A 14719-nucleotide genomic window follows, 5' to 3' on the forward strand; every position below is an offset into this window, starting at 1 on the left:
TAGAAAACAAAATTTGAAGACAGAAGTTAAAAAACATTTATTGTTGTTTTGTGCACTTTTGTCTGTTTTATATTTCATTGAACTTTGAGGCATTATCCGTACAACAAATAGATATGTATTTATAAAGGCTACTTTGTTTTCGTAACAGCCCCTGTGTTGGTAACGCTACACTCTTCTTGTTAGTAACCTTAAAATTGGTTTCGTGGTTTGTCTCACAGGAAGGCCTTGTATTCAAATCGCAGTCGTAAAATTAGGCTAATTTTTTATGCTTATTTTTAAAATATTTAATATTACATTTACAGTAAGATATTTGTATGTTTTGAAAAATACGATTTCCATTATGTCTCTCAGAGGGACTGCGGTAACTTTTCGGGATTCACAATGTCAATATTAGGCGTTAGATTCCCCTTGGTGGACACAACAGATATACAGATGTGGCTTTACTCTTAATAAACCAACATAAACATGAGTATTATTGTAGATTAACTTGAAAATCGTATCATATTACATTTAAACACCATTGTCTGTTTGGGTCAAACACAATGTAAATATTTGTCCAATCCAAGAGATGGCGCAACAATACATTATTGTTGATATTTTTCAACTTAAGAGAGAGAGGGTAAGTGTGTTTTGCTATAGCAAAGCCACATCGGGTAATCTGCTGAGTCTACAGAGGGAAATCGAACAACTTAAGAGATTTTATAAATTTGGTCAACATTTTTATAAGCAATTTTGTAGAAAGTTATACTTTTAAACAATTAATATATCGCAATGTCAACATTTGACCATGTAAGAATATTTCTTCGATAATCTTTTTTTTTTTCGAAGTCCAATCCTCGGTTTTGTCAAGAACATATAAAAGTATACATATATCAAAATTTTTATTATAGATCATTTACAGGACCAAAAGTAAACAAAATATGTTCTCTTCGTGAAGTAATAGTTAAACATTCTTTATACATTTAATGTTACTATAATACAATCTATTTTTAGAGAACATGTTCATAAAACATTTAATTAGTTTTAATTTTTAAAAGGAATATTGGCCCAGCATGGCCAGGTGGGTTAAGGCGCCCTTTCAGCCGTAGGGGCGTTATAATATGACAATTAATCCCACTATTTCTTGGTAAAAGGGTACCCCAAGAGTTGGCGGTGGATGGTGATGACTAGCTGCCTTCCCTCTTGTCTTACACTGCTAAATTTGGGACGGCTTGAGTAGCTTTGCGCGAGATTCAAAAACAAAACAAACAAACAAACAGAAGAAATATGCACATTAATTTGTTTTGGAGAAAGAGATCTTGTGCACCTGACCCTCCTTGGTATTCAAAAATTAACATACCCAAATACGTCCAAAGAGGAAGCGAAAATGAATATTCACCAGAATTTACCGTTATATAAGAGCATTCAGCAATTTTTTATCTTTGTTGGACAATATTTATTTTTATAGTATATTGCATTTATGTTGTTCATTTATAGCACTTTCAGTGGCGTAATTTTACGAAAAGATTTTAATGTAATTTTTGTCTACTGCGGTTGAAGTTTTACTTTTTTTCTCATTTCAACCTATTAAAGTTCACTTATCATTCCACTAAACCAGTTTAATTCATACTCGCCCTTTAGGCCATGGGAGTGTTATTATGTGACAGTCAGTCGCACTATTTGTTGTTAAAAGAGTACCTCAAGAGTTGATGGTGAGTGGTGATAACTAGCTGCGTACTCTCTAGTTTTACACTCCTAAATTAGGAAAGCTAGCGCAGATATAGCCCTCGTGTAACTTTGCGCAAAATTGAAAAAAAAACTTCAGTTATATGTGCCTGATAATTTAAACCTGCTTATTACTTACTAAGTTTGTGTGCTATGCAGTAGATAGTTAAAGATTTAGGCATTAACATTTGCTGTAATATAAAACTTGGTTTCTCAGTAACATAGATGTTTTTAATATATTTCTTCACCGCGCTTGTAGTGTTTTGAGTGAGGTAATACATTAAACTTAAGGTTTTGCTGGTCTAACGTTTTTACATATAATGATAACTGTAGAACTAACATTTTCTTTCTTTTGTTTATCAATAAAAGTAGTCCAGAGTCACAAATTCATTGGTTCCTGTCCGTTCGACGCCAGAGTTCAGTTAGTATTCGAACCGTCACATCGCATGGCCTTCACATTAGCAGTTTATCAGCGTGTCAGTTAATGAAGTTAAGAAAATTATCTCTTCTGAAGTTAACGTCACTTATGGAAAAATACAACCCAACAAGTAGAACTGGCTGGAACTGGGGAGTTCCGAATTTTATCCGCAAAATACGAACCCCAGACTATAAAGGTATATTCCAATAGTTACATAGAGAAACGTTTTGCTTTAAGGCTAAAATACTGTTTTAAAATGGATTGATTGGCTTTTGCGACACATTATTTTAGAAATTGTGCCATTTATAATGAAAATTTCTGTTGCAACAAACGGTAAAATAAAACACATTTGGTCAAAATCTTGTATGTTAAATATGTGGTTGGCGAGACAGATGTTATATATAGGTCAATAATGTTACTTGAAGATTAATATAGCAGTCTCGAGCTCTTAGGGGCTAAGTATTAAATCATATATGTAGAAACTGTTAAATTAGTTTTACAAAATAGCTTTAGACTGTGCTTATTAAATTAATTTAAAGTACTTTGCAAAACTTGGACAATATAGCAGTAACTCTTAATATACAACCTTATATTGACTTCAAGTACTGTATCGGTGATTTCTATAAAACTGTAAAGAAATTTCATTGACTATTACGATTTTTACACTATGGTTATTATTTTTTATATAATAGAAAAAACGACAAGCTCAAACTAAGCAGTGCACTAACTACTCCCTGTCCACCAAGGTGAATCTGTGACAGGTCGTACCTTAACTTTAGTAAGTGCCTTGTAACAGACAACGATATACGAACAAAGAACAACATAATCAAGAAAGTTTGAAAACGAGGCATACGTCAAGCAGCCAAAGAATGAAAGCGCTAGTCACGTTAGTTCATACGAAGACACTAGAAATGTCTTTTGTATCACAGCATCTTTGGAATGCTTTGACGTGGTGAGGCCCCGAATGGTTGTTAATTGCTCGGCATGGTCAGGTGGTTAAGGAACTTGATTCGTAATCTGATGGTCATGGGTTTGAATCCCCGACATACCAAACACGCTCGCCCTTTTAGCCGTTATTATGTGACGGTTAATGTCACTATTCGCTGTTAAAAGAGTTGGTGGTGGGTAGTGATGACTAGCTGTTTTCCCTCTAGCCTTACGCTGGTAAATTAAGGACGGCTAGCGCAGATAGCCCTCGTGTAGCTTTGGGCAAAATTGACAAAACAAACAAACAATGGTTGTAAATATAACGCATTCATCCTCAGTAGTAGCTGTATGCTATTTCATGCTATTAATAGTTTCTTGAACTTTCCTGTCACATAATTGTATATATAAATAAAATAACAACTTGTTATGAAAATAGAGCAAAAACATTAAAAAACTTGTTACTTTTTAGTTGGTGCTTTTTAAGTAATTTTGGTACGTGTGACGTGGCGTTAGTAAAGCACAGAAAATTTACACGATATTACACAACACAAAACGTAATTTTTATGTTCCTACAGCCCTTATAATTGTAAATGGTGTCGATTGGTGGCAGCAAACACACACACACTATGTATACATTACGTACGTCTCTTATGCCTTGTAGGTCGCACCAGAGCCAGGAAGGCCAGCTAGATAACGTTCGGGCAAGTCACACAGATAAACTTAAGAATTCTCATGAGCTGTTGTGATATATTTTGCGCTTTTCTGGTGTGTAACCTTTGTTAGATGCTGCTACCATTAACAAACAGATCGTATGGGCTGACAGGCAGTAGTTGTTACTGCTATAAAAAGACTCGCATTACTAAATGTTTTAATAGACAAGAACATCAGAAACGGATGACTTTATTGGTGTCTTCTAAGTGTATAAAAAACACTGCAAGTTTATCTTTCTTATGATTATACATAGCATATTCTCATAAACGTTAATGATGATAATAATAATAAGTGGATAATGATCTATGGTGGTTTATTGTGTGTTTCTAAAAATATACATGAATTGTGCACGTTGTTATGTTTCAGATAAGGTTGTGTTTGGGGTGCCATTATTTATGATTCTTCAGAGGACAGGCCAGCCTCTACCGCCTTCTATTCAGGTGGCTATTCGTTACCTCAGGAAGACTGCTGTAAACACTATTGGTCTCTTTCGAAAGTCTGGAGTAAGATCTCGAATTCAGAAGTTAAGAAATTTGAATGATTCTAATTCAGGAAACGTGAGTTACGAAAACCAGCAAGCTTACGACGTTGCAGACATGTTGAAACAATACTTCAGAGAACTTCCAGATGCTTTATTGACTAATAAACTCTCAGAAACGTTCATTAGTATCTTCCAGTGTGAGTATCATATGATTATGGGTTCATGTCTATTATATATACACACACATATATATATTTATTAAAGTGATTCACACCACAATAACTACCTATTTAATATCCTGACCTTATAGTCTTGTATAAATATGTTTCAAAGTTGTATCAAAATTTTTAAGGGGTGTTTATTTTCACCTTTTTTGGGGGGAGGCAACCTAAAGTACTTTCAATGCACTTTGGCTTTATCATCATATATTTATATTACAAGGCTTACCCTTTTTTGGTTTTTGAAAACAAAATGTTTTCTTCACAGACATACCGATAGAGAATCGTAAAGAAGCTGTTAAAGCAGCCATTCTTCTAATGCCTGATGAAAATCGTGAGGTGTTGCAGTCATTGCTTGCATTTCTTCAAGAAATTTCGCAGTGTTCTGATGAAAACCAGGTACATTTTGTTTTGATTGTCAGGCAGAAGATATTTTATCAGTATTAAAGTAAATTTTGTAAAGAAGAAAATTATATAATTTTAGTCTAAAAAGTTACCAAAATTTGTCTTAAACATATAATTGTGATAAGTTTTATAAACACAAAAAAACAATAAGCTTAGTTAGTCTTACGTTTTTAAAAAACAAATGATTTTGATTTAACAGTAAAAGAATTTAACATTTTGGGAAGTAAAAAATTGGCATTGAACAAAATAATTTGTCAATAATTTAAATATAGATTCATCCAATTCTGCCAAAGACATTTTTTTTTGCTCGAGATTGACTTAATGTGTTTAAAAAAGCATATGGTAATATATTAGTTAGGACTGACCAGTTAATCAGGTTTCTTAAATATTTTATTTTCTGATATAAAGTATCTAATTTTGCAGATGACAGCAACAAATCTAGCTGTATGCTTTGCACCATCTTTGTTTCACCTAACTACACATAGAAGCTCCAGTGTCAGTCCAAGGCGAAGGAAGACTTCAGGAGTTCCAGACCAGCGAGAGTTGAATGAGAATCGTGCTGCACACGAATGCATAACGTATATGATCAACAACTACAAACAGCTGTTTTCGGTATGAATATAAGTATAACAATTTTAATATTCAAAGTTCATATACTGGTGTGAAAGTCTTTATTAGTATTAATTATAATAATAATAAGTGATATATATATCATATAATGCATGATAAGTCATTTGAAGGTAATTATGTATTTCATACTTTTACAACCTTAGAAGGCTTAGCACTGTCTCATATACTGAATTTTCAGAGACTTTTAAATAACTTATGATATTTTTACAGTATTAGAAGGCTTTAAATTTATTCCAACTAATATTGTTATCAAAGCTGGAAATTAGTAAAATTTTAGTTCAATGTGAGTATAGGTTATTTGTTGTATCATTTAAAATATTAATAATTTCATATTCAGATGAGCTTAGGGGATTGTTTAAAGCAACTTTATATTTTTCCTTTTGAATTTTGCTGCAATAAAAAAAACATGTTTAACAAATAGTATACCAAGTTACATGGGAATAAATTGCTTAAAAATTTGTTTTTATATTTTCAAACTTGTTCAAAATTAAACTTATGGATTTGAAGATAGAAGAAGAGAACCTAAAACTAGCAAATGCTGAGCATTGGGAACCTCCAACTTTGGAAGAACTTGGAAACCTGGCTAGTTCAAGAAATTACAACTGGAAAACACATGTTGAGTTACACTTTCAAGGGTTGCAGAAGGTAATTTCTCATATCTGAAATGTTTTAGGTTCTATGAAGGAAGTTAATGTAATACAATTGCATAAATAAATTGTTTTTTTAAATTTGGAATTAATCATACACAATTGTTAGATAATATTCATTACATCAACATAATTATATTATACAAAATATTTTCACATTAATTGTTTTTAAACTTTGTTGATTAAGGAAGTTACTTACATTTATTATCACCTTATATTTTAACCATTAGTGTTTGATAACATATGCTAATCAATGGTTTGAGTTTGTTTTTTGTTAATATTATGTATTTATAAGTAATATTTTTATTACTTTATTAATTAATCATTAGGTGAATTTTGAATAAAAGTTTTATTTAATGCAGTTTTTCTTGATAACGAGAAACCCACTTTGTTAACCTTAAGATGACCTATAAAGGTCAAAATGTTGTTCTTTGCTTATCAATAAAAGTGTTAATACCTATACCAGCCATTCTGAGATACATTTTTAATGCAGTTTCTATCTACAGTATTGTAACATGTTTTACAGGAAGCACGTGACAAGTTCAAGGGCTGGTTTCTGGTCCCTCACAGTGATAATATTGAAGTATCATACAAGAAGGTGGATGATGGCTATCCACTAAGGCTCTGGAAAGTGTCAGTAGACATTGAAGCCCCTCCATTGGAAGTGTTGAACAGGGTATTGAGGGAAAGGTAATTCATGGAGCTTCGTATAAGGAGTATCAAACTATATGAGTAATAATTACAAAAAGTAAAAGTAAAACTTTTTCATCCAATGTAATGCCTGAAACCAAGCATCAATAACTATTCAGTTGTATATTTCTCAAAACCAAAAAAAATCAGAATTTATGAACTGAAGTCCATTCAATTTCAAGATTTTTTTGCATTGTAGAGAAATTTTTGCTGGTGTAGACAACAATTTACAGTTGCCAATATAACTTAAATTTTGTTTTTGTTAGTTAAACAATGATAAAATTTAAACCACTTTCAGACTTACTTGATATATTTATTTAAAGTGGAAACACCTTGAATGAAGGGAATTTTCAGCAAGGTTCCTTCTCATATAGTTTGTACTGAAATCTCTTATAAATTATTTGTGCTTCTGTGAGAATGAGTACTCTTAAAGAGAAATTCCACAATAAAAGAATGAAAGATGTTTTTTTTTCTTTAGAAGTTGAATATGTGTCTAATCAACCCTTAGCCAATTTCCAGTGATATTTAACTACTAAATGTTTTGAGCTTGAAATCATAGAGTTACTCAAATAATATTTTGATGCCCACAAAGCTGAATTCAGTTATAGTTAATTTTGACTTTCCATGTTATAGGAATGTATGGGATGACTCTTTATCGAAATGGAGAGTCATATCTAGACTTGACAGTCACACTGAAATATTCCAACATGTGTGTAATTCTCTTGGTCCACATCCACCTCGAGACTACTGTGTCCTTAGGTCAGTATACCTACACAAGATGGTTCAGAGATGTTTACCTTTGCTTTTACTTTAGTAATTAGATACATAATGTTGTCATTAAAGTGATTTTCATAATCCATGCATGAAAAGTGAGGTTTTAATTTGAATTTTGTAAATAGATAGAAGACTGGTAAACATTGACTGTAAAAAGAATTATTAAAATTCATTTGCTTTTGTTCAGGTCCTGGAAAAGTGACTCTTTGAAAGGTTCTTGTATGCTAGTTGAAACATCCATCGATCATCCAAATGTTCCCCTATTACAGAACAGTGTGAGGGGAGTTGTGCTTGCTACACATTTCTTTATTGAACCTTGTGGTGCAGGCAAATCTCGTTTAACTTATATGAGTCGAGTAGACACTCGGTAAGCTTTATACATATTAATAGAAAACAGTTTCTGTAATGTTACAAGCTGTTGATATAATAAACAGAGATATTAGTTGCAAAACTGAATTAATAAAATGCAAGGAAACATTAGGTTTTCAACATGCTAATGATAGATAATTACTACAAATCTTGCAGTGGTTTGTAGTACATTTATTCATTAGTTATCTGTGAACACCTTTTTAAAGCAGGTGAATTGAGATTATAATTATCTGTACTTGTTATAAGTGGTTGGAATACCAGTATACATAGTACTAATTCCTGTTAATCTCTAAGAGACTATGGTGAAGAATGTAGTTAAAAATATAAATGGTTGAAAACTAATGTCTTCCGATGAATCAACATAATTTTGTGAATATACTTATTTGATTACCCTTATGAGCTAATTGTTCTTGAAATTAATCATCTGATTACACTATGTAACACAAATTTTGTTCCTGAATAGTATGTGTCATTTCTTAATCGCTTATGTTCTAAAAGTACAAAAAATGGCCATTATTCCTTACAAATTTGCTTTTGTAACCTGGATAATGAAATTTAGAAATTAACCTATTTTCTATGTAAAAACGAGCAAATTTGCACATTGTTATTTACATAAGGTCTGAATAAAACAACATATGAATCAAGATTTACATGTATTTATACTAACGTTTTACAAATATGTTTTGAAGTAAGTAGTTTTTCGAGATTTGCGACTATAATGTAAATCACTTTGACATATCAGCCTCCAACTATAGTCTCCCATCATGTTTTCGTCACACGTTCCCAGGTCACAAAAACTAAGTTTGAAGAGAAAAGTAGGTCTTTTCCATTTACTTCAGGCATAAGCAGTTGGGAAATAACATTTTTTACCCAGGAACAAGAAAAAGTAAAAATTTTGTTACATAATGTTATCAGTCATTTGCTGTTCATGTACTAATCTCATACATTCATGTTTTAATCACCACATGGACATGAATTATAGAGTTCAATCTGATCCATATCACTTATGCATTATGCCTGAAACTCAGATGATAAGATATTTTACTGATGTGGGCAGGTGGAAGCCAAGCAACTATATCAAGCTGTTATATATTAGCTCCAAGTGTCATTAACAGAACATGGAACTACATATAAAACAATTTTATAGTTATTCATGCATAAGCTGCAATCAGAAGGTACTTCTGAGGTTGATTAAAACATCCACAGCCAGAACTGGACTTTATGTCAGTGTACAGATTATTAGAAATAGATTTTCGTAGGCCAGCTTGTATACATATAGAGCTTACTTGCAATAGTGCTAAGAACATGTCTTGTAGAACAACAATATCTGGAGCATGCAATATTACTTGAGTCAGTAATAATAAATGTAAAATAGACTTATGCTCATTCAGAGAGAATCCAGAACATGATTCACCCATTTTCACTGGAAACATGAAACATGACAACGTTGGTTTCTCCAAGCCCATTCCCTTGGCTGCAGTTTCACTAGATAGTAGACAGAGACAGTGAGAATCTCATTAATTCATTCATGCACATCACTAATTAAATAATTAGGCATTTGGCTACCTTAAAAGAGTCATAGTCGACGTTTTCAGCCTCAACATTCTGTGTAATGTTACACTAATGTCACATATAATAAGAACCATGTCTTACCACATTTTGTGGCACTTTGTTATTTAATAAATGGCTCTGTGATCTGCTTTATGGGGGAAAATGCCTGCATCATAGTGGAACGTCCTGGGGAGACGTGGCCGCCTTAAGTGACCTCCAAACTCTAAAGTTTTTTAAAATAATTCTTTGAACTTGACAGTTTATTAACACTCTCACTTTATCAGGTTTCATTCTGATCAAATGTTATGTTGAAGTGAAATAACTTAATTTTGTCATTTATGAGTTTAGGCTGTGTGACCAATTATCTGCATGTTAAGTTGACTGATTATTAAATACTTATTTTGCATAAAAATTAGTTGATGTGTAATCCACTTAATAACTTTGCAGTGTTGCAGAATTATCTGGCAAAACTAAATACTAATGATCCTGCTAATGAGCCACAGCAGAAATCACAGATAGCAAACAATGATGTAATGAAGCTCTAACCCTGGATCTTCTACTCCATAAATTTTTTTGTTATTCAATCATATTTGTGCTTTAAAGTATTATTACATATAGTAAAAAGTTTAATGGAATTAATGTTATGCAAATGCTGTAGTTTTTCATGAGATAAATAAGTAAAATTATTATTTGTTCCTAGGGGAAGATCACCAGAGTGGTACAACAAATCTTTTGGTCATATCTGTGCTCTTCAGCTCATCAAACTACGGGAATCTTTCAAACGTGGAACCGAGGGACCTGAAACAAAAGTCTGATTCTGAATTCTTAATTCATTCCAAATCTCACCTTTCCCTTCCCAAGTGGCAGTTTATACTGAAAGAGATCGACAGTATGTGTAATACTTCACTAGTCATGATTCTTATTTTTATGTAAAGGAATGTTGTAGGTCAAGGACTGATCACACTGTATATGCTTAAAAAAAAAGGTCAATCATAATAAACTGTACTAAAATATTGAATTTATTAAAATAGCACTATGCTTTTGTGAGACTAAGAGTCCAATTTGTGTATAAATTTTGTGATATGGTTATTCTATTATCTAGAATATCGATGACTAATGGAGTCAGTTGTATATCGACCATCTGTTCTCGAACTTTGTACATGTACATTTCTATATAAAAATAATATTCCATTATAAAAATCTGGCAGAGAAGGTTTATTAACGCACATTACATTTTCTTACGTCTGAATTATTTTTTGATAACAAAGCTTAATATTAGCTGCAATTATTCATTTGGACTAGTATGTTATTTTTTGTTAAGCTTTATTTCATTGACAATAATTTAGTATAAAAGATGGTATAGTTTGGCACTAGTGCTATACAGGACTTTTACATGCATTTTGTTTATGGAAAATCATTTAGGTAACACAAGTTAATTACCCTATTAATAAAGTCACGTAGAAAAGAATAACAGTGTGTTAATATTGTTATTCAGTTGTGTACTAAGTTTGTCATAATATATTTTTTTGTATTAGATATTTGGGACTCTTTAAAAATGTATTGAAAGAACGTAAGTTTATGGAAGTGAAATTTAGTTCATGAGAAATACAACATATTTTTATTGTACACACACACACACATGCATTACTGTTTACTTCTATATCTGATGTACAGGCTGAAGATTGGAAAGTATTATTTTGTTTTATCTTGAAATGAAGGAACCTGTGTTGAAAGTTATGAGCACAAATGTTTTTCGATAAAAATTAATTAATTTTCCGACTTCATTTTATGAATATTACACATAAGTATATATATATCATTTCAGGGACCAGAAACTTAAGTTAAACATAACGAAACCGCTTCACACTAACTTCATTCACCAATCACAAACTTGATCGTCTTCAAGTAGATTAGTTTTACTATGAGCAAAATGAAATGAAGTAAGACAAATAATTGAACAGCCTTGTGAAACATAAAGGTCTATTTTGGCAACTGTAACCCTTTATAAGTGACGTCTGTATTTTTATGATATCTGTAGAGAAAGTTTAATATTCTTTATCGAACATTTAGTAGGGAGAATTTGTAATGTTTTTACAGAATGAATAATTAAAATTTACTGGGAACTAATTGTGTGAATTTTGTTTCGTTTTATGGCCCAGTAGTGAAGAATAAGAATGTTTGTCATTTTTAGTGTATATTTTGAATACACTTTGTTTGGTGTAGATGGTTTAATAAACGCTATTTGGTAGTAAGAATCGTTTCCACAGTGGACTTAATGTTCATCATAAAATGTAACTTAAGTGTATTTTATAAAACCAGTACGAGTACAGATGTAACAACAGTAAGATCTTCTTTGAATAAATCGTATCTAATACTCCATTTGGTTTTGTTGTGTGTCGTAACCATATTATGGTTATGCCTTTGATATTCAATATGTGTAAATTGTCATTATTTCTAGAGTGGATTGAATTACGGTGTGTTCTGAGATACAACAGCTATTACCAGTATTATTTCACTTCATAATGCTTTATAGACACTTCCTATAATGAAGTACCTTCACCTTTTATAAACTTTTGATGTAATTTAAACTGTTACTCGCATTCGGGAACAGGAAAGTAAATGACTGGTTTCAACGAAAATATCAAATATACTTTAAGCAGAAACATCAAGCGATATAATATTCTGTGTTATACCTGTAGTTAATATAGTTGAATAATGTGATTCCTGAACTAAAATATCAAAATATGAATTTTCTAAGATAGCTTAGTTCAAATGGTTTGCTACGATATTTTCTGTATGAAATTTTAAAACTTGTGCGTGATCGATTGAAGAAACTCAGTTGACTGTGCATATAAAAAGTCCCGGATCAAAGCTTCAGCATATGAACATGTACAACACGCTTTTACAAAAAAAAAAAAAATGTTCACAAGATAAAAAATGATGGTCTCACAAAAGTACCAAAAATATTAAAATGTAAATATGAATTAATTATACTAAGAAATTAGGTCTACAGTTACTCATGTAATCAAATATATTGAAGTAAACTTATTGCTAGTTATATAATATCTCTACTCTAGTACAGCGGTAAGTCTTTGGATATAAACGCTAAAATCAGCAAATAGTTAAATAATTAATGCAACAAATAGATAGGTTGTTTAAGTTTGTTTGTTTTTGGAATTTCGCATAAAGCTACTCGAGGGCCTAATTTAGTAGTGTAAGACTAGAGGGAAGGCAGCTAGTCATCACCACCCACCGCCAACTCTTGGGCTAGTCTTTTAACAACGAATAGTGGGATTGACCGTCACATTATACACCCCGACGGCTGGGAGGGCGAGAATGTTTAGCGCGACGCGGGCGCGAACCCGCGACCCTCGGATTACGAGTCGCACATCTATACATAAAAAGAATAGGTGCCCGTTTCGCTTCTTCAAGAATATTCTCGTCGAGCTCAGTTAACTTTCAGAAATTACAACTATCTCTAAAGTTATGAAAAATATATTTTTATTGTATAAAGTTATTTTTGGGTATCATTTGTATTAATCTAAACTCAATGAGAAGTGGTATTTGTAAAAGGAATACCTTGTTGGTTTTCTTTTGTAGTATCTTTTATCATTATTATTAATATTCTTTATAAGTTTAACTATATTAAACCCTTTATTTGTTACATTTTCTTAAAGTTCTTTAGGTAAGGTTATAAATCTATCACTTTTCATTTTTTAACGTCCGGATTGGAATCAATAGAAAAAAGTTATTTAATCTAGATAAAGTTAGATATTAAATTTACCCTGAAGGGAACGATTGTTATAAAAATCTGTATATTAGCGTGGGTTTGTAAGTGTGCGCTCTGAATCCGTTTCCGTCTTACCATATTTGATTTGTATAAACCTCAATTATTCATTTCAAAAGTAAGCTTTATATGAGGTTTAATTTAATGCGATTTTTCAAAGTCAAAGTATTTGTTGTTTAGTCAAAAACCAACCATCTAATATCTTTTCCATTCTTTAATGAGTTATATAATTACTTTCAAAATAATTTAATAAACTATTGAACATTTCAATTTCCAAATATTACATTCCTAAGGTGACATGAGCATTAACATTGACAGCAACAATTATTTAAAATTTAAGAGTTTAATTACCACTTTTTATTAAATCATGGATGTAAGAATTCTGGATATTTATTTGAATAATAATCAATAGCTTTCATATCATATTTGTATTCAAAAATTGGATAAAAAAAGCTAACGATATTAAAATATTATATTCTTTCAATTTTCTTGAAAATCATGTGCATAACTCAGCTCAAAGTTTCAAAGATGTTATTCTTTTACCAATAATACGTCTTCACCAGGTGTTTGGATATTTCCTCGTTCGAGATATTCCAGCTTTGTTACTTTCATAAATTTAGGGTAATGTATAAAATATTCTAAGTTTGTTATTTGTTAAGAAAAGTTAATTTTCAATTTTTCTAATTACAATACATAAACCTTATATATTTATTAACAATTATTTTCAATTTAATAACAAGATTTGAAATATCTTTACAGGTGAGATATTTATAAGTATTTTAATCATTTATGTAACCTAAACTATATTTGAATAATTATTTTGAATCGTAATAACAAAAACCTTTTTCAATTTTTTGATCAAAATGTCTTTTGTATATTTAAATCTTTTAATACATTTCTCTCTTTTGTAATAGTAACTTAAACTAGAATAATTTTGTATCGCTTGTTTTGACATAACTACAAGTTATAGTAACTTATAGATTTTTCTTTTTAGAGATAAAAAATTACTTTTTGTTTGTTCTAAAAATTCATCATTATCAAAATTGTTCTAAAAATTTTGTCAATCTTCATACGTGTATATCTTCTTTAAATTCAATTTAATTTGGTTTATTAGCTAGCTAGCGTTATTCTTCAGTTAATTGTAACAAAGCTTTGAATTCAAATTCACCATTTCTAAGACCTTTACTGGAGAAAGTAAACGTTTTACTTTATATTAATGTGTACTTTTCCTCATTCATTGAGTTTCAATTATCTATCTAGGGTTCTTTTCAGAATTTCTTTCCTTTTGTTAAAAACTCTTTTACCTTATTACTTTTTACAAAAGCAGAGATGTATTCCTTGTTGTTTTCTTTACTCTTTTCCTCTTTTCGAAGACCTTTTGAATTTCCTGAACATTTGCAACTGTTC

The 14719-nt window shown here is 31.1% G+C and overlaps 1 protein-coding gene across 10 annotated transcripts in view; it reads left to right on the top strand.

The window, feature by feature from the left end:
* Nucleotides 1-11904, top strand: part of LOC143229842 (uncharacterized) — a 171426-nt gene extending 159522 nt beyond the window's left edge. For 7 of the 10 annotated variants that reach the window (XM_076462664.1, XM_076462665.1, XM_076462661.1 and 4 more), the window contains 9 exons: nt 2074-2318; nt 4127-4438; nt 4728-4858; nt 5288-5476; nt 6002-6139; nt 6668-6831; nt 7465-7590; nt 7793-7972; nt 10226-11904. In XM_076462664.1, the coding sequence (XP_076318779.1) occupies nt 2074-2318; nt 4127-4438; nt 4728-4858; nt 5288-5476; nt 6002-6139; nt 6668-6831; nt 7465-7590; nt 7793-7972; nt 10226-10340 (1600 nt within the window). In that variant the 3' untranslated portion in view covers nt 10341-11904. The remainder of the gene's footprint in view (nt 1-2073; nt 2319-4126; nt 4439-4727; nt 4859-5287; nt 5477-6001; nt 6140-6667; nt 6832-7464; nt 7591-7792; nt 7973-10225) is intronic. The other 3 variants (XM_076462670.1, XM_076462671.1, XM_076462666.1) reach the window with 2 other exon arrangements.
* The last annotated feature ends 2815 nt before the right edge of the window (nt 11905-14719 follow it).

This window comes from Tachypleus tridentatus, chromosome 10 (genome assembly GCF_004210375.1).
Source record: "Tachypleus tridentatus isolate NWPU-2018 chromosome 10, ASM421037v1, whole genome shotgun sequence".
NCBI classification, from domain to species: Eukaryota; Metazoa; Arthropoda; class Merostomata; order Xiphosura; family Limulidae; genus Tachypleus; species Tachypleus tridentatus.